Source organism: Passer domesticus, chromosome 14 (genome assembly GCF_036417665.1).
Source record: "Passer domesticus isolate bPasDom1 chromosome 14, bPasDom1.hap1, whole genome shotgun sequence".
Taxonomy (NCBI): Eukaryota; Metazoa; Chordata; class Aves; order Passeriformes; family Passeridae; genus Passer; species Passer domesticus.
Genome location: NC_087487.1, coordinates 17640436 through 17665932, shown reverse-complemented (window position 1 = coordinate 17665932; position 25497 = coordinate 17640436). Strand labels below are relative to the sequence as shown.

Sequence of the window (25497 nt, the reverse complement as noted above, 5' to 3'; positions counted from 1 at the left end):
AGGCAGAGCCAAACCAGCAGGTCTCTTTTGAGCCGTCTGCATGCCGGGGGGGCAGGTTGGTTTAGTCTGTTAAAAATAAGTTTGTGCCAGCTCTGTAGGGAGTGAAACGTCTGGGTGTGCAAGCTCTCACATGGAACAGCTCACACAAAATGTGCTTTTTCCAACTGCAGCGTCCTGCATTTCTCCTGTCCCCCAATCCAAAACCATCCTCTGGGCTCAGCAGGATGCTTCCTGCTGAAAGAGAAGCATTTGAATGTGACTTCACAGCTCCAGGGAGGGAGCTGATGTGGGCTTTGTGTGTTCAGCGTGGGGCTCCTGTGATCTTTTTTGTGTTTTTTATAGTACCTAGAGATTTTTTTATTTTTAGTGCAGCGACCATTTCCCGTCCTTGATGTCCCTGGGAGCTGCAGTGTTCCCTGCAGGGCTCGGCTCCTTTCGGAGCTCCTCCTGCCAGGGGTGTTGTGTGTGGTCGGCGGGTCTGAGATCTGGGAGCTGAAGGAAGTGAAGTTTGTGTTTGGGAGTTGAAATACTTGAGGAGAAGTAATTGACCATAATCTGAGAGCAGATCTAGCTATGCAGAGGACAGCTCATCACCATGTTCACAGCAACGGGCTTGTGAACGGAAATGGAGCTGATGGATGTTTTCTAATTATTCCCTTGTGTTGCAAATGTTAGAGAGCCAGCTTGAAATCTCTGCCCAGAATTCAGAGCCTTAATTTGTTTGACCTTTCCATTGCTGCAGACACAAGGCTCTATGAATTGCAGTCATCTTCATTAATTTCTCTATTGTTCTGGGGATGCAAATGAGCGTGTTCTTCTGTGGAAGATGGAGATGCAGCTTGGTGCTGGGCACCACTCCTGTGTGCTTGAGAGATGCTGAGCCCTGCCTCAGTGCAGGGTGATCTTCCAGGCAGGTTGAGGGATGTCCTGGCTGCCTGGAGCTGGAGTTCTGTTGAAAGCCAATGATGCAGGAGAGGTTTCTCTCCCTTTCCTTGCCTTTCTTAGAAATAACCAGCTATATCCTTTGTAGACATCCATTTTGACAAAGAATGTTACATTTCAGATAACATATCTCAAGGATGTATAATGCTCCAGTATCATCCTCTTGGCTTGAAAATATTATTCCAACTAATCAGCCTAAATCCTCTTTGAAAGCACGTGTGTGTTTCCCACTAGTTTATCAGGAGACCTTTTAGGCTGGTTTGCTCTCATGTTTTAATGACCAAAAGATAGAGCTGCCAGGCATCTGCTGGTTCAGATGGATGTCCTGGTACCAAATGTGTGTGTCTGTGAATCACCAGTGGGTGCAGCAGTAATTTTTGGTAAGTAGGAGGCAGACAAAATTGCTGGTTATGATTTGAAGTCTTGCCCACAGCAGAGCAAGCAAAAGGGATGAATTAGAGACAGGAATAGTAGCACAGCCTTTTTTTCTTTTTGTGTGCAGGAAACCTCAGAGCATATAATAAACTATTGCCATTTTGATTACCAAAAAAGAAAAAAAAAACCACCCCAAAATACTGAAAGCAAAGATAAAATAAGAAAAACCTCAGGCTTAATGGGTTTGCCAGTAATAAAAATACAGCCCAGAACAAAGGCTGCAGAGTGGCTTTTTATATCTTGTATTCAGTGTGCTGGATTGAAAAGAAATTGGCAAAAGTGTATTTTTAAAGTCCCCACCTCGCTTGCAGTTTCTCCCAGGAGGAGGAGTTGCCTTCGTGGCAGCCAGCAGGAACAGTGGCGAGTATGGGAAAAGACACAATTAGGATAACATTAATTGCTCTTATCAGAGGATTTATTTTACAACAGCCCTTTAATTCAGGCTGCCCCACCAGAGTTCAGTGCACTCTGCAGCAATGTCTCTTTTAGTCCTGGGAGCTGGGCCTGGCCGGGGACTCTCCCAAAATCCAGAGCTGCTTTTTGACTTCATTGAACAAAGAGCCATTAAATTACACAAACACAAAGCTCCTTCGGGCTGTTCTGCCCGGTGGGACTTGTTTGAATCCTTATAAATACATTGAACTGACGTTGGCACTTTAAGCAAAGCCTTTCATGTCCTTTCTATATAATGAGTACAGCCCTGACCACAGCCAGTAATCTGCTTCCTCCTCTCATCCCTTCCCTCCCCTTCCCCCTGGTTCTGAACCTGCTGCTTCTCATTTAGGGAGGCTCATCCTGCTGTCTGCTGAGCTTCCCCATCTCAGCACAGCTCAGGCGTCCTGTGCTCCTGGCAGCTCTTCTGACAGGGGAAAGAACTGGTACAGAACACTGGCTTGCTCTGGACACAAATCAAGCTGCATTTTAAAGACAATTTGCTGAGTTTTGGTGCATTGCACTGATATATTTTCTCACTGTATCAACGTGCCAAAAAAATTACTTGTTCGTTATCCTCTTGCTGTGGGTGTGGGGACATAGCACCTTTCTAGCACTGCTGTGATGTGGTGGGGCGTGGGGAAAAAGCTAAAACTCTGAGTCAGCATTCGCTCTCTGCTGCTCTTTTAGACTCAAACCAGGAGTTTTTTTGGAGTCCAACACAAAACTCAGAGGATCCAGCTGTCCTGCACAGCAAAGTGCCTTTCAGGGATATCTGGCCCAGCTGCTGTGCTCCACCCAGGGTAATAGTCTAAGCAAAGTGAAACGCTGCTTAATCCCAAGTCACTTTTTGTGCCCACAGCTTAACTCAGACTTCCTGCTCTCCAGTTCTTATCCTTCAGGGCTGGGGCTTGGATTGCTCCAAACCAGTGTCGTTACCAAAGCAGCATGAAATGTGCAGCCGGCCTGGCCGGTGCCGGGAGGAATCTCGTGTCCCTGCAGGTCCACGTTGATGGGGAGGCTGGGGCTGCTCCCGGCTGGTTCCTGGCAGGGTTTGGGGGCTGGCTTAGCACAGGGCTTGAGGATGGATTTTCCACGAGGTGCAGCACACGGCAGTGCCCGCAGCCCGGCCGTTCCTCGGTAGGAATTTGGAGGCTGTGCCTGGCAGAGGCAGCAGCGCTGCGGATCCACCGCTGCTCCTGCCCAAAAACTGGAGCAGGAGCGATTGGAAAAGCAGGCAGTGCTCGTGTTTGGAGCCATAGCTCGTGGAGCACTCGCTGGTGTTCCCCCCTGGGCTTTGCTCGTTTGATCTCGTGCATCACAGGCTGTTTGGTTTCTCCCAGGTGTGCTCGTATTAACTCAGGAATTTCAGCCTAATCCAATTTTGCTCTGGAGGGATGAGGTTAATTCCTGGTCGTCTCCACAGACAGATGATTGATTAGGGGAGAGATGCTTAAGTGGTCCTAAGAGAGAGGCATATCCCACACTGCTGTAGGAGAGGCTCTGGGGGAAGGATTTAGACTCCCATCTGCCCTGGGATAGGAATTGTTCCTGACACCAGCTCTGGTGACCTGCAGTGACCTTCACCATGGATAACTAGCCAGACCCTTTGAAAAAAGTCTGTATCCTACCTGGGACTTGGTCTGATGGGAGATGCTGAGCAGCTTCTCAGAGCAAAGCCCCCATGTCCCCTGACCTTCTCCACTCACATCTTTTGCTACCAGAACTACATTTAACACCAAACCTTCCCTGATCCTGGTGCAATCTTCTGAAGTTTTGAAATAAAAGTTCATTAATACAGGACTATGAGTGGTAAGGACAAGTGGAGAAAGATAAAGACAGTTGTGTAAGGTAATGAGCTGTATGGATAATTTAGGGGTTCTGGTCCAGACAGGATGGTTGGTCACATGTAAAGCAAGTAGGATGCTCTGTGTAACAGCTTCCAGAAACTTTATTTTTAATTTTTTTTTTTTTTTTTAAATAGGCTTTAATCTGATTTTTATGTCAGAGCATTTGGGCAGTAGTATATAGTCTTGCCCACTCTATTCATTTGAGTGAAGCTGTTCAAAAGTTCAGCCACTTTGATAGCCTGGTGTCCTTGTTTTCAGCTCTTGGATCTTCTTACACCTTTAAATTAATATGGAAGCCCATTTCCATATTGTCAGATTGTAACGATGCACACCTAGTGGTCAAATTTGGACTTTCTTAGTAAGTGCCTTTCCTACCTTGTTACTCCTGCTTTATCTATCATAAACCCTCCAATGGCCAGTGCGTGTAGTGACCATTCTTTTCTGTGCCAGGCACGGAAGTAAATGTTGGTGTGTAGAATGTGATTTTTGGATGTGCTTTGCCCAGTGGCCGTAGGTGTCAACAGCTCCTATTTCAGTTCTTGTTAGAGTTTCTGTACTGACTGTTTTGCCATCTGCCACTGCTGTCCCTCATGTAGCAGAGGCTGGTTCTGCTCTCCAGGCCTGTTCTGAGGTAGAAAAAGTGTCACATTTCTAGTGCTGAGTCAGTGGAACAGTGACACACTGCAGCATTGCTCTGCCATGTGGTCCAGAGAGCATTTCAAATGGAGTAAATCCTGAAATCCTGTTAAAACCATGCCGGAACACTTTTCAGACTGGGTAAGCATTAATAGCAGGCTGACACGAGTTTCTTGTGGAGTGTCATCTGCAGCTTTAGCCACCTTGGGCAGGAGGATCTCTGAGGGGTTTCTAAGCCAAAACCTGTGAGGCTCTTTCTCTCCTCAGTGTGGGAAGGAGCTGATGGTTAGATCTCCAAATGATGTTTAACATGTTCCCTGTTTAAGCCATCGATCCAGGAACAGAAAGTCCACGTTCCCAGATCTTTTAGAAGAGTCACTCTTACAGGATAAGGTTGCCAAGCCTTCCAGAACTTTAATTATCACATTGTAATTCCATCTGCAACCTTAATGGAGGCGATGTCGTGAGTGGTGATCTGCTTTCGTCCTCCTTTTGCATGCCATGGGCTGATACACCAATGTTTGCATTTTTGGCATTCTTGATTTTTAGGTTTTTCTCTTACAACGAGAAGAGAGACTGCATGAAAGTCAAAAGGAGTACAGTCAGTCGTCAATGCAGTCGAGGTAGAATTTGCACAGCTGCCAAAATGAGGTTCAGATATTTTACTGGGTGACACAAAATAAATGTTTAATTCATAGTGCGTAACACTTTAAATAAATATCACTTGGCCACCCTCTAATGAGGATATGCTTGACCATTGACACCTCGTATTCTGGCTGTAATTTCTCTCACTAGTTTTTATGGCAGGCTGTACATGTTTTAGAAAAAACAACATTCAAAATACAATTCATTCAATCTTGTTGAAAATGGGTCTTCAGTTTTGTAACATCACGTTTGAAACCCTACATTTAAATTGCTGCTTGCAAACAGCCTTCAGGATGCAAACTGAGCTTAAAACTGAGTTTTATGGAGCAATAAACTGCAATGTCATATACTAGGTGATGGCAGCATAAACCTACTGTCTGTTTTTGACTGAGGACCTAAATATTTCTCCTCCATTTTGCCTTCTTGAGAGACATTTGCTTATTCCCTGCCTCCCATGCCATGCTGGACCCCCTTGCATGTTGGTTTCCTGGAGGTTTAGCCTGTGCTTGATGAGAGGAGCAGTTATTTTGTGAGCCTGGCTGCGCAAAGTAAGCAGAAGTTTGGTTAGTAATTATTCTTTCTCACTGCTTTTTGTTGCACAACCAGAGCTGTTTCTTGGACAAACCAGCCAGAGAGTGAAGAGGAAGGGAAAAATCTCTGGGAATGATGGAGCAGCTGGAGGAGGGCTCCCCCTGCTCCTGGTTGTAAGAGGTGGGAGGGCTGAGGGAGTGGAAGGAACACATAACCACAGCCATTGTAAATATGGATTTCCTAGGTAAACAGGGATTTGTGGAGCACAAATCTCATCCACTGCAGTGAGTTATTTGTTGCAGGTGTAGTGAGTCCCTTCTGCTCTCCCCACAGCTGCTGTTTCTCACCAGGCTTTCGTCCTTTTCCTAAGAGTTGAGCATCTCTGATTTTGGGCAGCCTTAGTTCTTAAGGTGTTATCACATTAGCACTGTGCTGTTCCTTCTGGGAAGGTGGGAAGTTAGAGTTAAATGAAGGTAGAGACTTAGGGTTATGAAAGTAGAAAATTAGGGTTAAATGAAAGCAGGAAAGTAGGGTTAAATGAAGGTAGGAAGTTAGGGTTAAATGAAGGTAGGAATTTAGGGTTAAATGAAGGTAGGAAGAAGTTAGGGTTAAATGAAGGTAGGAATTTAGGGTTAAATGAAGGTAGGAAGAAGTTAGGGTTAAATGAAGGTAGGAATTTAGGGTTAAATGAAGGTAGGAAGAAGTTAGGGTTAATTGAAGGTAGGAATTTATGGTTAATAGAAGGTAGGAAGAAGTTAAATGAAGGCAGCTGAGGGGGAGGCAGCTCTTGCCCAGCGCCAGTGCTCAGTGGGGCTGTGGGCTCCAGCAGCTTCTCAAATCAGCTCCTCCCTGGTTTATGTCAGCAGTGAGACCCAGTTGGTGCTGATAAACCTTTGGCTATTGCAGTTTTGCTGAGGAGGGCTTGGCAGGAGATCACACACCTCTCCCAGCATCTTCCAGCCTGCCTCAGCAAAGGGGCTGCAGCTCTTCCACGACGTTCTTGGATGGAAAGTGCTGCCTGCTCTGCTGGGGAAAGCTGCTCCAGAAGCTCTCTAGCACCACTCTCCTGTCTTCAGACACGGCTCTTCCTGCTGCTTGTGTCGCTGCCAAGACTCAAACATCAGGGAAACCAGAATGTTTGCGCTGTGAGCTAATCTACTCTTTAAAGATGTTAGATAATGTAATAAAATAGCTCAGCGGTGCATTGCAATTACCTTTCACATTTCGTCATGCTTCGAAAATTTTTGTCTTCTGAAACTAGGACTGTATTTTTAGTACAGTGCAATCAAAAATGTCTGGCCAAGAACCTGATATAGTACCTAGGAAAATGGAAATATTCCTTTAAATGTCTTCCAAAGCTGTGGTTTCCGCTGAGTATTAAACTCCATTTGTTATGTCGTGATTACATACTTTGGTCTGGGTGATGTATGGCTTGGTTTTATAATTCCATATATATGGACAGTTTGATCTCTTCCTTGTATTTTTAATAACAGAAAGCACAACGTAGACTTTTATTTTAGCATGATGTAAGCATAATTATTTAGTGGGCAAGAGAATCAAGATTACATTCTTTTGCTTGCCACTGAGGCTTACAGATTTATTATTGTTTTGTATTTTTCCTTCATGGTTATGGCCAAAAGATTCATGCTATTAAAATCTAAACCATTATGTCAGGGTGATGGTTTCTGTAACTTGGAAGTGAAGAAAGAAACCAAATCTAGAGTTGGCTCAGTCACCCCTGGGTTTGGAGTGGATTTGACATTTGGATTTGATATCATACAGTAGTGGCATGAATTAGTGCATCTCCTACAAACCTGCATCATGATTCACAAAGTTCACTCCTCCTGGCATTCTGCAGCATTCAGGGCACTAATTATTAGTAGTGGTCTCAACTGCTCTCATAAACTACAGCCTCCTGCTGTCATCTGCTCTTTTCCAGTCTCCAGTATATCTGTTATCCTGTAAGGAAATTTCCAGGCTGGCATTTATTGCAGCACTTGCTGTCTAACACAGTGTCTGTGCAGGACTGCTCAGCTCCTGCTGCCACCATCTTTGTAACCACACATTTCTCGTGGCCTTGAGCCACTGATCCCTGTCTAGCTGTGCTCCTGTGGAACACAGAGCAGGCCCAGAGCAGAGCAGATAAATGTCCTCTCAAGACAGTGCCAGTCTCAGTACGGTGTGAGTTGTCTGAGCGATGAAGATGAGAAGGATGTTGTGGTAGGGTTGGGTTTTGATGTGGGTTTTTTGATGCTGTGGGGTTGTTTTACTTTCCCTTTACTTTAGCCTTTTGGCAAAAGGGAGAGGCTGACATTTCATGGTTTGGGTGGTTTCTGTCCCCTGCAGAGTGGACAGGAGAGCAAGGCCACAGGAGAAATCCAACATGCGGGGAGCCCAGAAGGTGGATTTCCAGGGGGAGGAAGGTTTTCTTTGACAGAATTCTTGGCTCATTGCAAATAACATTGTACATCTGCTAAGATGATGCTGTTTCTCTGCTGGTGGGTCCCAGAACCTGGACACTCATCCCTGCTGCCAGGGAACAGTGCCTGCTGTGGTGGGGAGGCATCATCAGGCAGGCACTGACTCTGCTGAGTCCTCTTGTTCTGGCCACGTCACTTCAGTCCCAGCCGTAAAACCTCTTTCTTAGAAATCCTCCAAGTGTGAAATCCCAGTCCTCAAGAACAGGCAGTACTTGGGTTGGAAATGAGCATAAAGCAGTGAGCAGTACAACATGTTGTGTAAATCTCATGTGTTTGTGTCCTCACCCCTTCCAAACGAGGCAAAGAAGTGTCCTTGGGAGCTGATGGATTTAGTGGGGTTTGTATGTGATTTCTTTTAATGTGCTTCAAATTAGTCACAGTGCTTTATTCCCTAGGCTTTGTTAAGCTTGTGGTCTGACCATGTTGTGATAGTCACTCCTCACAGTTTACTCAATACTAGTTTTAATATCCGGATATAGATTTCTCCAATATCCTGCAATGCATTTTTCAGTGCTTTTCTGGCTAATGCTAATACTAAACAGTCTGAGATGCACCAGGCCCCTGAGCTACATTTTAAGGTCAGCATAATGCTTTCCATCTCTCATCTTTGCGCAACACAGACTCCTGGTACGTGTTGGGGTTTTTTTAGGACATAAAGTACCCAAAAGGAGGTTCTTGCTTAAGAAGTACTATGAGACAACACAAGGGTGCTGCAAACTTGCTCCTTGTGGTCTGATCTGTCCTCCCTTCTGCTCTCCCTCTGTCTTTGCTCCTCTCCTTTTTTATCAGTGAGAAATACCCAGCAATGCACTGTTTCCAAGGAAAACAAATGTCCAGGAGATCATCTGTGTATTCTTCTGGCTTAAAGATATGTAGAAAGAAGTGCTGCTCCATAGGGGAAAAGAAAAGTTTTCTTTTGACAGTTTGCTGAATAAAAAGGTGGCACACTGAACAGATTTGGCTCGATTTGTGCCTCTGTTCCTGTGGCACTAGTGAATTAGCTGTTAAAATTTCTGTGAAGGGAGGAAACAACTATTTTGAAAGTTAAGTGGCCAAACTTCTCTCAGAGGCAGAGATTTGTTAGTTGCTGGTTGTGTTTTGAAGCACTTCTGGACCAGGTGTAGATTTGCTCTCTCCAAACAGAAGAAAGAGCCTTTGAACATATTATCATTGCCTTAAAAATAAAAAAGAAAACTCTGGCCTCAGGCATTTGACAGGAGGCCAGACCTCAGAGGACAGCTGAAGAGAGACAGACAGGTTTCTAACATCTGGTTTGGGTGGGTGGATTATATTTGACTTTGGCATTCACATCAAGACGAGGCAAAGGCAGGGCTTGATGAAGAGCACAGTCCTGCAGCCTGCACGACGTTCTCTGGCTCTGGGATGGGAAAACCCCAAATGGGGATGGGCTAAACAGCCATGAAATGGGGGTGAGAATCCATGCAAAGCTCTTTCTGTAGGCTTTAGAGAAAAGTGCTGCTGGACTGGGCATCCCAGCTCAGGCTGTGACAGATGTCCTTGAGCAGAGTGAGAGCTGTCCTCCCACCCGGAGCTCTGGGGGTGCCTCTGGGCCCTGCCAGATGAGCTGTGCTGAGCATGCAGCTATTTCCAGGCTCAAATAATGGGTGTCAGTGCCCATTTGGTTTCCTGACACAAGGTGCAGCCCCCAGGACTGAGTCAGCCATGGATCCTCTGCCGCCAGCTGAGCTGTTCCCAAAAGCTTGCTCTCAGTAGAGGTTTCCAAGCCTGCTCTTGGCTAGGATTTGGGAGCACCTCTTTGCTCACGGGGTGCACGTCAGAGCCCGGATTAGCTCGGCTCAAAACCACACTGAAGTCGGGAACAACCTCCACTTCAGATGACACAAGTCTATCTCGGAAGGGTACTGAGGGAAGGCAGCAGAAAGTAGGGCTGTGTGTCCCTCTGAAAGCCCCATTGAAGGGCTCTGGCTCCCTCGTGGCCGTGCCTTTGTGGCACAGCAGAGGAACACAGTCCCCATCCATGCACCCTGCCCTGCCTGCCCCTGAACCGCGGTGATTTATGACACCCCCAGGACACCAGGGCCCGTTTCAATGCAGCTTTAAGCTGTCAGGCTGTAAATTGTCTTGGTTCAGGAGCTACTTCAAAGCAGCCCAGGCTTCCTGCAGCAAGGAGAGGGCTTTTTGGCAAAGCCAGCACAAGTAATTTGCTATTCATGAGTCAAATCCCTGAAATGTCCTCGATCAGCAGCTGAAAATGGGTCATAAGAAGACAAGGCATTGCTGTCTGCTGAAGGGAGCTGCAAACTCCACTGGCCTTCTCCATCTGTTGGCTAAAGCTCCTTCTGCATTCTCAGCAATGGGTTTTCCTCCCTCCCTGCCTTTCTCTATTGAGCACACGTGAGGTTGCTTGAAGCAGTGGGACCTTGACCCAACAGGCAAACCCACCCAGGAGATCTCCCGTTGCTCCTGTCTCCCAGATGAGGGGAAAAATGTCAGTGGAGTATGGGAAAGTCACTAATGAAAATGAGAAATTCCTCCAAGCTGCTTGGTTTCCAAATCTAGAAAGGCTGCAGTGGCCAGGGGAGAGGGAAAGGAAGCAGCAGCTGGGTGCAAGCTGAGGCTTGCAGGCTGCAGGCTGGCAGATGGAGGGACCAAGCCATGGTGGCTGCAGGCAATGGGCACAAGTTTTGGAGCCAGGTCTGCTCTACCCAAACTGCCCCTGTGCCAGCTTGGCTGCAGCCAGCAGAACAAAGTAGGCTCCAGCTTGGAAGCAAAGAAGACCCTAGAAAGACTCAAAAACTCTTTCTATGTGTGGCAAATATTCAAAAGAGAGTTAACTTGTGTGATTAGCAAATCCTTCCCCAAGTTGTGTGAGTATTTGAGACTGTTTTTTTTCCTTTCCATTTCTAATGCATTTACATGCAGCATAATTGCATTTATCAGCATCCACATCTCCTGTTTTAATTTAGAGCATTACAAAGGGAGCAGTTGAATATTCCTTTTGTCAGAGCTGGATGATGGATGGTGAACATCAGCAAGGCTTAAACACCCTTGTGGAGGTGAACCCCTGGCTCTGACAGACTGTGTGTAATGCAAGAGGCACTTGGTTACAGAGTGCTGCAGAGTAATGCTGCTTGTTCCTTGTCCAAGCTGTGCCAGACAGCAAACTTCCAGAAAACCTCAGACCATATACAGTTAGCCAGCAACCCTGTGTGAAATCTTTAACCATATTTGAACGAACGGGCTGACTTGGACACGGCGAGGAGGGAAATGCCAGTCTGCCTGACAGCTCGTTTTAATAATGAGAAAGTTGTTCCACTGACAGGAGGACAATAAAAACTGTGGCTGCCTAGAAAGATGTTGTCTTCCTTCTAGTTCTGAGCATATGTGAAACTGCAGAGCAACGGGTTGGTCCCAGACCTGTGCATGTGCAGCAGTGCTTTTCCCTTCTTTCATAACCTTTTTCCCTTCTCTCACCCCTTTTCCCTTCTCTCACCATTTTTCGTTCCAGGGTGTTGAATCTGCACCCACCCTGCCAACCCTATCCAAATGAATAATTAGTAAGTCACTGCTTTCTCCTAAAAAGTGACTTATTTAAAATATATTATCCCTTGTGCTTCAGCAAAGCAAGCAATAAAAATAGGTGACCTTTGTAGTTACAGCTATTAATGCACAGTTTATGGTGCTTTTGGGTTACAGGGCATGAAAGGCAAATTCTTGAGAGATTTATCAGCCCTCTGAATGGGCAGACCTTGCCTGCTGATCCCTTATTGATCAAGGAGCAGTATCTTTTATAACCAAGCTGCTGTTTGCACTTATTTTAGATGGCAGAGCTGTTTGAGGCAGAGACCTTCTCATGGAATGGTTTTGGCAGTGCCACGTCTCCGCTGGATGATGTACATATGTTTTCCAGTGATGAGACAAAGGGCAGATTTTGTTTTTGAGCTCAGCACAGAAGAGCAGGAAGGCTGTAAGTCGTGCGTGGTAATGGTACAAGCACTAGAGGAACCCTTGTGCAATCATCATCTCACTGTGGAAATTCTTTCTGCAGCAGCTGCGTTACTGCTTGTTACCATCACAGCCTCCTAAAGCTCTGCTATCCCCAGGCCAGGGCTCAGCTGTGGATCCTCGTGGGCTGACTGAAACATGTGGCTTCTCCACATAAAACAAGGGTTTGTGACTTTATTTTCCTCCCCTCCTCGGAGCAATTGCTAAACAATTCTTTGGGCAAGAAAAAAAAGTGCACGCGTTTCATATAGACACTTGAGAACAATGCTGTGCAGCTTTGGTGAGCCCTGGAAGCTGTCACCCTGCGCTGCTCCCCGTGTGGAACAAGCTGGTGATTGAGTCCAGGCCCTTGCAGACAGTCTTCAAACCAGCCCCAGAAATGGTGGCTCTGGCTGAAAAACCAGATTGAAGATGAAGAACTGCTCTGAGCTCACAGGAGGGTGAAAGAGGAGTGAAACCCTCTGCCTGTGTCACAAATGTTGTGTCTGTACTGGGGGAGGTCTGTAGGGAACTCCATAGCTTGTTCTAGTTTGCTTCCAACAGGAGTAAAAGGAGATTTCCTTTAAATCCAGCTTAATTTGAGGTCCTGCTTCGTTGCTGCATGCCAGGGAGGGGTGTACTGAGATGAGCTCAGCTGGTTGAGCATGATGCTAATAGCACCAAGGTCGTGGTTTCATCCCAGTATGGACCATTCACTTAGGAGTTGGACTCAGTGATCCCTCTGGGTCCCTTCCAGCTCGGAATATTCAGTGATTTCTGTGACTGTGATTTCTGCTGACAGCAGACCTGGGCAGGAAACCCAGCACTGCCTCGTGCTGCCAGCTCCCGCCCCGCTCGCAGCAGAGCAGCCTTCAGCAGCCAGCCGTGGTATCTCAGCATGACCCTGGAAAAGGCAGCTAGAGAGCACCATGGGAGCACTCACTGAATTCCAAGCCTGGAAGAGAGGTGGCTGTGCCATGCACAGTGGTTCACCATCACCTTGTCCTTTGTGCTGTTGCAAACCAGGTGAGACACGAGCGGAGCCTCGCTGGTCCAGCAGGACCAAGTGGACACAGAGAGCCCTCAGAGTGTTACTTGAATGCTGGCTGGTTCTGTGTTTCAGATAACCCCACCAGCTTCAAGTGGTGTGCAGCTGCCACCTCCTAGGGACAGACCATCAGCAGTTTGGAAGGGGTTAAGGTTTCAAGAGTTCCTCCAGCTGCTCGCCTGGCAGAGGCACAGCAGCACCCATGGAGTGGCTGTTGTGGCATCTGGGAGGAAGGTCCACCAGCAGAGGAATTAGAAATGTTATATTTCCCAGTTTTCTGTCAGTTTTCATCAGCTGATACTGATGTGGCTGGCAGAGAAATGCTTTTACCATCAGTTGTTAGGAAGGCATGATGCAGATGGGTTTATAAAAGAAGTTATGGAAGATGCTCTCTCTGAGGCTGATCTGGCACTGCAGGTCTGAGGGCTGCAGCTTTGACACAGGCAGTTGAGCAGTTGGCCTTGTCTTGGGGATTTAATTCAGCATTCCCAGCTTCCTTCCTGCCCCTTTCCAAAAGGTGTATTCCTGACACAAATCTTCTCAAGGGATCAGAAACAGCAAGCATGGTCTGTTGCCATGAAAAAGGGGCTGTGGCTCTCCTCATCCAAAATGGTTCTGCTCAAGCTAGAAATGATGAATGTCTTGCAAATGAATCTGTTTTTTAAAAAACACCCCCACCTTTTTACACGCAGGGAAGAACTGCAGCTATTGTGAGGCTGAATCTTTGCCTAATTAAAGTCACAGTAATCTCCTGTGAAGGCTCAAGAGAGATTCAGAGCTTTGTGCTGACTGCCTCAGCCCTGTCCTTCAGTGCTGCTCTGTGACATTGTGTCCCTGTGCCTGCTCTGGGGTGGATGGATCCTGCAGACAGACCCACAGGAGCCAGTGCTTCCTCTGGGCCTCTTGCAGGATCTGGTGCTGGCAGAATCTGGGGTGCTGTGTGCTGCAGGATCACTGCTGTCCCCATCCAATCTGGCACAGAGGCTGTGCTGCTCCAGCTTGGATTTCTGATGCTGGGATGGTGGGTGGCTGCCTGGGCTGCAGCTGAAATTTTCTCCAAGCAGAGGGTTTCTTCTCCACTCCCCTTAAAGCAGCAACTTTTGGTAGCCTTGCCAAGTGGACCAAAAAGGCTCCTCATCCATCATGGCTTGCAGTTCCTGCAAAACCACTGGATGTGGAAAGTAGCTCCCAAATAGGAATCTTTGAATTCCATGGACAAAAGTATTTCTAACTGATTACATTACTGCTTCTTGAAAACACATGGTGGAAAATCACACAGCAGTCCAGAAGAGGTCTTCTCTTTGGTAGTCTGTGTTCAGAGGAGACTGCATCCCTCTAACTCTGTTTTTAGCATCCCAAATATATTGGCCAGGGTGTCAGAAGCTTTTTGCTCATCATCTCCAAGAAACTCCCCTTCAAGGGTCATGTGCTGCTCCTCTGGAATCTTAACACTTTGCATGAGAAAGAGCAGATACAGATTTCCAAGGCTGTGGCTCTGGCTTTCATGGGCCTGTTGAAATGCATAATGAAAAACAAGTTTTCTTGTGCTCTGCCTGTACTGTGGAGTAAGTGTGGAGTTGACAACAAGGAAAAGCAATGCTGAGCTGCAGCAGATTCAGTGGGCAAGTAATCTGGCATCATCCCTGAGTCTGGCCTTTAAACGAGCAATCAGCAGGGAGTCACTGTATCCCTGGTTTTGTTTGGATCTGGGACAGAGGCTGGAGAGGGAGAGCTGAATCATTTGCCCCATGGGTCAGAGCCTTGACTTGAGCAAGGGCGAGCCTTGTGAGGAGCAGCAGTTTGCACCAGGACTCGTAATTTGGAAATTATGTTGGGAGCAACTTTTGATTACACTTTCTCAGGCAATCCCAGTGACAATTAGTCATTTGCACCTACGATGTTCTGTTTCTTCAATAGCTGTAGTGTAGAACATTTGTTAATGTTTAGTGGTATTTTACTTGTTTTTGTTTCTGTCAAATCAGAACCTTTTGGACTAAAACCTCGCAATCACATCCAGCTCTCCTAAGGTTTACATTGCTAAATCTAAATATCCTCACTGGCACATTCTGTTTTATCTGGTTTCTGTATCCTCGTTTAGACCAGGAGGATGAAGCTCAGTTTAATGCAGGGCCAGGAGGAGGGAAGTTCTCTGCTTCCTGGCTGGAGGATCTCAGTTCCCAAGTGCCTTGGACTGCTCCCACGTGTAGGTTTTGGGTAATGAGGTTGTGGAGCTCAGGGTCAGAGGTGAAGTACTCAATGCCAGTCTTGAAGACCCATTCATTTTTGCAGGTTTTCTTCTTTCCTTTGCCAAGCTGGAAATACTTTAAAGGCTACTTGGTTTGAGAAACTGTAAATGAATGAGTAATTTTTAAGCTCTTCTACTTGCTTAAGCAAGAAAGGATTGGGATAAAAACAGTTGTTTAATTAAACAGCTACTTGGTATGGTTCACAAAAGCTCGAACTCCAGCAGTAACTCTCCTAATTCACAGATTCCTTGGGAATTCAATGACCTTGAGTTTGCTGTGCTTGAAACTTGCCTGAGTTCTTGGCTTCCTTTCTGGAATACTTTGGAGAGGAGAGCAGTGCAGGAGGCACTGCAAGGCTCTCAAGTGAGACCAGCACTGTTCCACTTAGGATCATATAGGAAGAGGCATTTGTGTTGTGCAAAATAAACTTCTTGCTTCAGAGCATGCCTGGGCTTACTGCACCCAGAGGTCCCAGCTGGATCTGCCTCTGCTGCCCCAGCCATGGAAATTTTGAGTACTGGTTGCTCAGGATGATTTTCTTGCCTCTCTTTGTGAAACAAAGCAAACCTGAACCATCAGTACATGATGAAATTTGTGTGAGAAGTGACTTGTCTGAAGAATCACATCATTTAGTCGTGCTCCAGAGCTCAGGGCTTCACTTGCCAGCTGAGAGGGAAGCCTGATCTCCCAGCACTGAGTGGTGTTTCCTGCATCCTTTCCTGCAGTGGCAACTGGGGAGCTTAAAGCCGTGAACGAGTGGCCAAGTTCACTGGAAGTGAGTGTTTATCCATTACTTCCCCGTGTTTGTCTCCACCATAATAGCCCTGTCTGAAGGAGTGGCTTCAGTCATGTCAGTGTTTAGCTGTGGGATGTAAAGCATCAGGATTTAAACAGAAAGAACCCTGAATACACAGAGTTGTATCCAGGAGATCCCTCTATCAGAGGGAAGTCACAAAATTCTGCTGCTCCTTTACTTTGGCAAAATTTTTCATCAGTTGAGCTGTGTTGGTGATGTATAAACCAGAAAACTGGAGATGTGTTGTGGTTAATCAGTGCAAAGTGGCAAAATGGTGCTCGTGCAGTTCCCTGGGATGTGGTAGCAGGACTTTAATCTCACTTCAGCCAGCCAACAGGAGCTGCCCCCTGCCAGCAGCTGTGGCACATCTTTGGAAGGAGGAGATGGAGCTGAGCATCCTGCCTGGCTTTGGCTGTGGGGCTGTCCCAGCACCTGCATTGCTCCTGCAGGAGAACAGCTCCACGCTGGGACCCACATCCTCATCTGCTCCTGACAGAGGTGCTCTGAGCTAGGTGACATTAACCATCATTTGGGCTTTTAATTAGCTGGGCTTTGTACTGAACCCATCTTGGGCATTTGAAACCTGCCATGGAACATGTCCTATCCATGGCTGCTGTTCCTGAGGCTTGTGGGGCTGTGTTTGCTGGGCTCTGCTAGCACAATCTGGAGCTGTGAGAGAAAGCCCTCGGGGGCTAATCCGTGGCTGCAGGCCAGTTTCTGCATAAACTGGTCTTATTTTTAAAGTCCATTTTCTCCAGTACACTTTTTTTTGGCCTGCAAAAGACTTCTTCATTTAAAACGAAGAACATAACACTCTCTCCTTTCAGTTGGTCTTTTGGACATGAGCCAGCAGTGCCCACAACAGCTGTACCACAGTTTAAACATTCAGTCTCTAATGGTTTGGGGAACATTAGGGTTTTTAAGGCTTCAACAGGTCTAGAGTAAATAGTGGTCAATAAAGAGTAGCTCTTCTTTGTATCCCTATGCTCTCAGTGCTCTGCACTAGAATAAAGCATGCTTAGAATATAATCATTGCAAAATTAATATCCGTGAAAGGTTCTTTAAAAAAAAAAAAAGAATCATAGAGAAACCTGTTTCACTAGAAGAAGAGTTTGCAAGAGTTCAGCTCTCAAGACTCTGGTAACAGGCGTGGGGAATTTGGCACGTAATGTCTGTGGGAGATGTGCATGTCCTGGGCTTGTGTCACTCCCCACGTGTGTGTTTAGTGACTGGGAGGAGCAAATAAATCACATGTATTCCCTTCTCTGTGGCCTTCTTCCACCCACCTATTGGTGATGTACACAAGAGTTAATTATGATTTTGTATCTTCCTTATGGCTGTCCAGCGTCACATGGAGTCAAAAGCCAGCATGTGCTAATTGGTGATATTTAGCACAGTGGTTTGGACCCAAATATGGTAAGAAATGATTAGCAATGTAAGAAAGTATTAGCAATGATTTGTGATAGGAGGGCATCGCCCTTGTTAGTGATTGAACCCAGTGCTGGGGAACCTTACTGATTTGTGCAGATCAGTGTTGGTGGAGCTGTCAAACAGCCTGGAGGGAGCTGCTCGTTTCCTTCAGGTTTGTAGGTGTGGGTGAGCAAACAGAATCCATGTGGGGCTGGTTTCAGGGACAAAGCCCTGGGGCCTCACAGCCCTTCTGGGGCACTGGCTCCAGTGTCCACCAGCACCTCAGCCCGAGAAGGGTTAAACTGCTCCTTTGGCCACTTGGCCTTTGTGTGCAGCCCTTGGTGCCACCCTGAAGAAATGGTTTGTAACTCCTTGTGCTCTCTGCAGGGAGTTGTTTAACCCCTTGCAGTACCCTTCTTTGTGTTCCTGCTGGTGTGGGGAACCTTGGCTCCTGAGGGGGATCAGGGCTGCAGGATCCTGGCACACCCATGCCTGCTGCAGCCTGCTGCATGCCAGGGGACAGGGGGACACTGGGCAGGAGAGGGGGAGACTCTGTAGGAAAAACATGGAACGTGCCTTGCAAGGCACTCTCCTGAAAAATGGGATTATATAAAAGCCTGGCTGCTGTGGTGCTTCTCATTAGCTGCACGCAGGGCTGGCTCGGGCAGTTGTCACCTTCTTGGCTGCAGCAAGGTGGATGCTAATAGATGTTCCAGTTGTAAATTGCTTTGTGTTGGAGCCCCGCTAAAGGCTTGCTGAGACATGTTTTATTTTCAGTTTTTGAAGCAAGCTCGTTTTGGGAAAGGGCAGGAAGGAGTATTGGAAGGAAACCGGTGTACCTAAGAGGTTACTCCTGAGTGGCAAGCCAGAGCTTTAAAATCTGCTTCTGAATTTTAATTTGTGCCATTTGCTAGGGGTTGCTATCTTTACTTCCATTGGGAAGTTTCATAACATTTTCCTACCCATCAGTATTCTATTAAAACTTTGTTGTGTAATCTGAAAGCCTTTCTGCTTGTCATGGTTTCCTCTTCAGAATGCCCTAGGTAGCAATTTTGGAGTAAATGCATTCAGGCTGCATGGTCTTGACTTTGTTGTCTTATAAATTCAAAACAAGACTTGAATTTAAATCCTATTGTCAATTTTCCTTTAAATAATAGCGGCCTAATGATGTGATTTAAGAATTTTTATCTAATGTCACAGGACTCCTGGAAAAGCCTCTGCCTATAGTTGTTGTTTAAATGTCAGTGAAATTGGTTATCATATACATTTAATACTTCTAGTTTTACATGTCTGCAGTGTTAGAGGGTAGATCAGTGTTGTCAGTAAAATAAGTGGGTCCTGCAGTGTTGGACTGATCCTGTTCTTCCCGTGAGAGCTCTCCACTGCAATAAATGGTGCTCCCAGGACTGACCCTAAGTGGGTGTGATTTAAGGTCTCCTAAAGCCCTTCACAGCAACAGCCAGGTTCAAAGTGACCAAAAAAATAAAGCTTTATTAGTAGAGGAAACAATACAGGGATACAAATGAAGAACAGTCTTTTGGGTGAGTGGAAAAAATGTGTTTCTTGGGAAAGCATGAGGTTCATTCAGTTTGGATAACTCTGCTGGACGTGGGATTAGACCAGCTAACCTCTGCCCGTAGCGCTCTTTTAAATCTTGCATGACTTCTAAAGGGATATTATACATCTCGACAGGCAGCTCATCTGAGGCCTGCCAAGGGGCCATGGCCAAGATGTTCTCCTTTGGCTGCGTTGCTGTGCAGATCCATCCATCCTCTGGCCTGGATTGCTCCCAGACAGCGTGCACGCAGCAGGGATCACTTGGGGAGAGCGGGAAGAAGGTGAACTTGAAGGAGAAGGGGGTGGGGGACTGCTGGTGACCCACGAAATAAACGTCCTTTCTTTCCCAGTGCTGCTGAAATCCCTGCCTCGCTGCTTTGCAGTGATTTACGTTTGCTCAGGTTCAAATCCTGCTCCCAGCAGGCTCAGCCTGCTCCGTGCTGTCGGCGGCGATGCGCCGAACGTCAGGTTTCAGCATGCACACAGCCAGCTTGTTGAGATAGCAGCAATTAAAGCCAGGTGTGAGTTTATCCCCGAGATTCAGTGTCTGTCCACAATAATGGGAAAAATGCAACCAAAGGCCTAATAAAACAGGACTTGTGCTGGCTCTGAGCAGCTGGTTGAAGGCAGGTTTCTGTGCTGGTGATTTTCTTTTCGGTGCTCTGTTTGATTGCCATCATATTTGAGACCTTCCCCTGGTTCTTTTTTTGAGTTTGGCTCTTTGCTGACCTGTAGAGCCCTTTTACACAAGCTTTATTGCCGTGTTTCCTGTGGCAGATTCCACTGCCAGAAACAGAGATTGGATCCCATATTGAACAAGGGTGCTGTGTCAGCTCTGGCAGGTTGATGATGTTTGTGCTGACATAGAATCTGCCCATGGTCTATTTTAAATTTCCATCATCTAAACCTGTCTATACCTTTGGTCTCAAGGTTTTATTTTCAGTTTATTTTCCACATTATCATCCTGGTTTGCCTTTCACGATATCAGCTACTGCTTGAGCTACTGAGGACTGTAAAGCTGGTTTGTCTGCTTTCCTAAGGCTTGTGAATCTAATCTCAGCTCACTATCTTCCTGTTTTGAAATAGCAAATGCCACGTTAAGGATGTTTTTATTCTGGTGTATTCATGTATCCTGTATTACCTGACTTCTGGAACTCTAGGAATCTCAGGTGCACTTTACTGTCCATTGACATTTTAAAACGACAGCTGTAGTTTTGCATTGCAGCACTTGAGGTAACATATTTTGCATCTTGACTAAAACATTCAGCAACCTGCATTTTTAATGCCTAAACCTGGATTTTTAATGCTTAAATGGCATTTGGGTATAATGGAAAATGTGTAGTCAGATTTGCTTAGTATGTACATGGCATCCCTTTTTATTCTTCTTTATTATTAATATGAAAACAATGGGAAACAAATGAATAATGAGAGTTTTGTAGTGAACACTTCACGGTGTTATTTTCCTGGTGATGGTGTGTTGTTGTGAAGAAATGAGCTTACAGTGGACTTACTGCAGAATTGTTTGGCCGCCGGTGATACCTCTAGAATGGGCTGTAGTAATCCCAAATCCATGATAGATGTTTCTTTCACCAGTTCACAATGAATAATCCTCTTAATTTCCTTGAATAGCAGCTGGTATTGCTACAACCTGTGCCTAAACCCAACAACAGCTTATTCAGAAAGCCCTGTGAGCGAGGGGGAATTCTCTCCCAGCGGGGTTGTGTGGGCAAACTTTCACAGGGTCAGCTCTGCCGGGGCTCTGACTTCTCCTCTCTCTCTCCCCTAGATGCAGCAGCTGTTCTACGAGAATTATGAGAAGAATAAAAAAGGCTACATCCGGGACCTGAGGAACAGCAAAATACACCGAGCCATCACTCTGCACCCCAACAAGAACCCCCCGTACCAGTACAGGCTGCACAGCTACATGCTGAGCCGCAAGATCGCCGAGCTGCGGCACCGCACGGTGCAGCTGCACCGCGAGATCGTGCTCATGAGCAAGTACAGCAACACCGAGATCCACAAGGAGGACCTGCAGCTGGGCATGCCGCCCTCCTTCATGCGGTTCCAGCCCCGCCACCGGGAGGAGATCCTGGAGTGGGAGTTTCTCACGGGAAAATATTTGTACTCGGGTGCCGACGGGCAGCCGCCGCGGAGAGGGATGGACTCGTCCCAGCGCGAGGCGTTGGACGACATCGTGATGCAGGTCATGGAAATGATCAACGCCAACGCCAAGACGCGGGGGAGGATCATTGATTTCAAGGAAATACAGTATGGGTACCGCAGGGTGAACCCCATGTACGGAGCAGAGTACGTGCTGGACCTGCTGCTTCTCTACAAGAAGCACAAGGGGAAGAAGATGACGGTCCCCGTGAGGAGGCACGCGTACCTGCAGCAGACCTTCAGCAAGATCCAGTTCATGGAGCACGAAGAGATGGACGCCAAAGAGCTGGCCAGCAAAATCAACCAGGACTCTGGGTCCTTGTCCTTCCTCTCCAACTCGCTGAAGATGTTTGTCCCCTTCCAGCTCAGCAGGTCCAAAGCAGAAAGGAAGGAGCTCAAAGACAAGAAGATCAACATCCTGATCCCTCTCTCCGGACGGTTCGACATGTTTGCAAGGTTCATGGGGAATTTTGAAAAGACGTGCCTCATTCCCAACCAGAACGTCAAGCTGGTTGTCCTGCTGTTCAATTCCAACTCCAACCCTGACAAGGCCAAGCAGATCGAGCTGATGAGAGATTACCGCTCCAAATACCCCAAGGCTGACATGCAGGTTCTGCCGGTGTCGGGGGAGTTCTCAAGGGCACTGGCTCTGGAAGTCGGATCTTCTCAGTTCCAGAACGAGTCTTTACTTTTCTTCTGTGATGTTGACTTAGTGTTTACCACAGAATTCCTCCAGCGGTGTAGAGCCAACACAGTTTTGGGTCAGCAAGTATATTTTCCCATCATTTTTAGCCAGTATGATCCAAAGATTGTTTATAGTGGAAAGGTTCCTAGTGACAATCATTTTGCCTTCACTCAGAAAACAGGTTTCTGGAGGAACTATGGCTTTGGTATCACCTGTATTTACAAAGGTGACCTTCTTCGAGCGGGTGGCTTTGATGTCTCCATCCAAGGTTGGGGCCTTGAAGATGTAGATCTATTTAACAAAGTCATTCAAGCCGGCTTAAAAACTTTCAGAAGCCAAGAAATTGGAGTGGTCCATGTGCATCACCCTGTTTTTTGTGACCCTAATCTTGATCCAAAACAATATAAAATGTGCTTGGGGTCCAAAGCTTCAACTTATGGGTCCACACAACAGCTGGCTGAAATATGGTTTGAAAAAAACGACCCAAGTTTTGGGAAAAGCAGCAATACTAATGGCTCAGTGAGGACAGCCTAATGTCCAGCTATGCTGGAAAAGACTTTTTTTTTAATTATCTAATTTATTTTTGGGAAAATGTTTTTTGATAATTCACTTTTAAAAGACCACACAGGATATATTTTAGAAATCATCGTTGTTTTCTTACAAAGCGCTCGTTTTGAGAAGAACAAGGCCCTTGGGTTTTTTTGTTGTTGTGTTTTTGGTTTTGAACAAAACTGTGATCAATATTTGCCTTCAAACAAAAAAAAAAAAAGAAAAAAATTGTTTAAGAGTTATCTGATCAGCGGAAATCTGACTTGAATTAGCATTTCCTTATGAACAAAAGATTGTTTCCTACCATTTCCGTTGCCGTCTTCATGGCTGGGATTCTGTAAATGTGGACCCGAGCGTGCAAAGCCAAGTGACAAAACGCTGTGTCTAAATGTTTTTGGTGTGACTGCTACCGTGCAAAGATTCTGCTCCTTTGGTTCAGGATTAGCCATTAATTCTCAATTGCGTTAGAAAATCCGAGTCGCTGTGGCGGTGAGAAGGGGTGGTAACCGCAGGAGGGGCTTTTGTTTTTCCCTAATAGCTGATTATTTCAGTTTAAAAATACACCTGCACTTAGGATGGGCGGGCGAGGGGAGGAAGTAAGCACAAGCCCTGATCCCAGTGGTCCTGTAGGAATTGTTGTGTTTGGTGTTTGGTCCGTGGACGGACGGAACGTTTGGGGAACCCGCGGTGGGTTCTGCGTTCTGTCCTCAGCCGCCCTCCGAGGCTGAGCCACGCCACCAGGGAATGCTGAGGAGCCAGGGGAAGGGGCTGGGAAAGAGGAATCTGGCAGCCAAACCACAGCACACAATGAACAATCCAAGATCCCTGAGGAGAACCTGGAAAACTCCTCTGCACCGAGTGTCGCGCGCCCGATCGCATCGGTTTCCTTCGGTCGCGTGATGTTCCTGGGAACAATTATTACATTTGATTGCTAGTTTTGTTTTGGGATTTTTTTTTTCTGTATCTGCTAGACCGTTAATTTATTTAATATCCATTGTTTTAGGTTCTTGACCTTTCCTTGAATATCTGTTAGTCATTTTAATATTTTATATATATATATATGCGTGTGTAAATATATATATATATATTAGGAATGTATTGCATCTTCTCACTGATAAGGTAGTGTACATCATACTTACAGTAAATGATCTCCAAAGATTACTTTCTAAAATATTTTTTCATGAATCTTTTTTTTTCCCCCCCACAAATTTCTTTAACATTTTTGGAATGACTTCAGTGAGTTTAGAAATTTTTTTGGTATTCTAAGAGGAACTGGGGATGAGGAGGCTGAACACAAGGAAAGTGTGATCCCTATGAGTTAACACCTAGCAAGGTAAGAGAAAATACACTAAATAAAGTGCCTTAAAGCCAGATAGGGGACCCTGTACACTGAGACTTAGACAGTGACTGGACATTGTCATTGAAGCAGATGATCTCTTGGGACCTGTGTACCTGTAAATATCCTGCTCAGCAGAAACAAAAAATAAAAACCAGCGAACAATATATTTTTCTATCATATCCTCCAGCCCCATTTCATCCCATTGCCCTCAGTTCCACTTTGCCTGCTCTTTGGGAGGCAAGTGAAGGAATGGAGAAAACCCAAGGCTTTGGTGGTTGTTGCCACGTTTGAAGGGATCTTACAGTGCAATTGCTATTCCAGTAGAAGAAATAACCATTGTTTACACGTGTATGGAGTATGAACTGCAACTAGCATAGAGTCTGTGTCTTACAATGTTCATCATTTTCTGGTGACAGTCCCAAGGACGTAGGTGCATGGAAAATTTTTCTTTTCCTCCTCTCCTTTTTTTTCCTGTCTTTCTTTCTTTCTTTCTTTTTTTTTTTTTTTTTAAAGACTTGCTTCTAAGATGCAATAAAGATTTTTTTATTTGCAATTGGAGCTGCTCACGTCGTCAGTCCGTGTCGTTCCACCCAGCAGAGGCACAGAGTCAAAACCTGGGGAAGCAAGTCCAGCTAAAAGGATCTCTCTCTTCCAAAGGGTTTTGACCTCTGTGTGGTCTGGGATGAGCCCAGTGGAAGGCAGAGGGAAGGCAGAACAAACCCATTCATCAGGAGCTGGTGCTGATGAGCTGTGCCATTCCCTGGTTTTGACTTTTTCCTCGTGAAAATGTTAAAAGTATTTCTGCTGCCTGAAAACACCCATAAGTGTCCATTTCAAATGCATACAGTGACAAGGCTGCATGGTGCCCTAATGTTTTGTGTGTTCAGAACAGTAAAAATAATGATTAAGTGGGTTGAGCACTTATTTTTTAATAGCTCTAGGAGTTGTTTGGTGTTGATGTGAGGACAAAATTAAGTCCCAAAGCAAGAATCTTAGGGATTACAGAGGTCTGTTTTCACACAAGGGAAAGGGAAAAAAAAACAACCAAACAACTTGTATTTGTGGTACAAAAAAGAGCTTAAAGAATATGAACCCCAAAGAATGGCAGCAAAATGGGGGGGAAAAGCCTGTACTTGTACTGTATTTATTAACATTTATGATTATGTAGAACTTTTTTTAGTCTGTAACAGCTGGTAAAAGCAGAATGTAACTGGAAAAAGCCATTTTGAGAACAGCACCATGTGGTATTGGGGTTTTTTTCTCAGTTGCTGCAGTTCTAATTCTGTTACCAAATCTCTATTAAAAGTGAGTTTTGCACCAAGCTTGCAGGCACAAGCCTCGAGGCCTCACATCACAATTGATCATGTATTTTATGGACTCATGGCTTAAAAGTAGTCCATTTTGAAGTGAAATTTTAATTATAACCCTTTATGACAAATTCTAAACACATAAACCCCATTTTATACTAAAGTAAGTGGCATTTGCTGCCCCACTTGTAAGGAACTGGACAGAAGTGGAAATCATCAGCTGGTAGGTGCTAACCCAGCCTTGACAAAAATCCCTTCTGGGGCTGGGACATTTCATCCTCAATTTACTCTGGTTGTTTGCTTCCAAAAGAAGTTTCCTTCACCCTGAGGAAGCAGGGAAATCATGGAGGGTTTTCCTCTGGGCCACAGAGGTGTGAGAAAATGAGATGGTGTCATCCTGAAAATGAAGGATGTGGTGTCCAGTCATGTCCCATCAATAGAAATGTTTCTGTTCTTTATTAAAACAATTAAAAATGTGTGACA

At 45.9% G+C, this 25497-nt stretch overlaps 1 protein-coding gene across 1 annotated transcript in view; it reads left to right on the top strand.

The window, feature by feature from the left end:
* CHSY1 (chondroitin sulfate synthase 1) overlaps positions 1-25497 on the top strand; it is a 76739-nt gene extending 51242 nt beyond the window's left edge. The window contains exon 3 of the mRNA XM_064389768.1: positions 20761-25497. Within this exon, the coding sequence (XP_064245838.1) occupies positions 20761-22353 (1593 nt within the window). The 3' untranslated portion in view covers positions 22354-25497. The remainder of the gene's footprint in view (positions 1-20760) is intronic.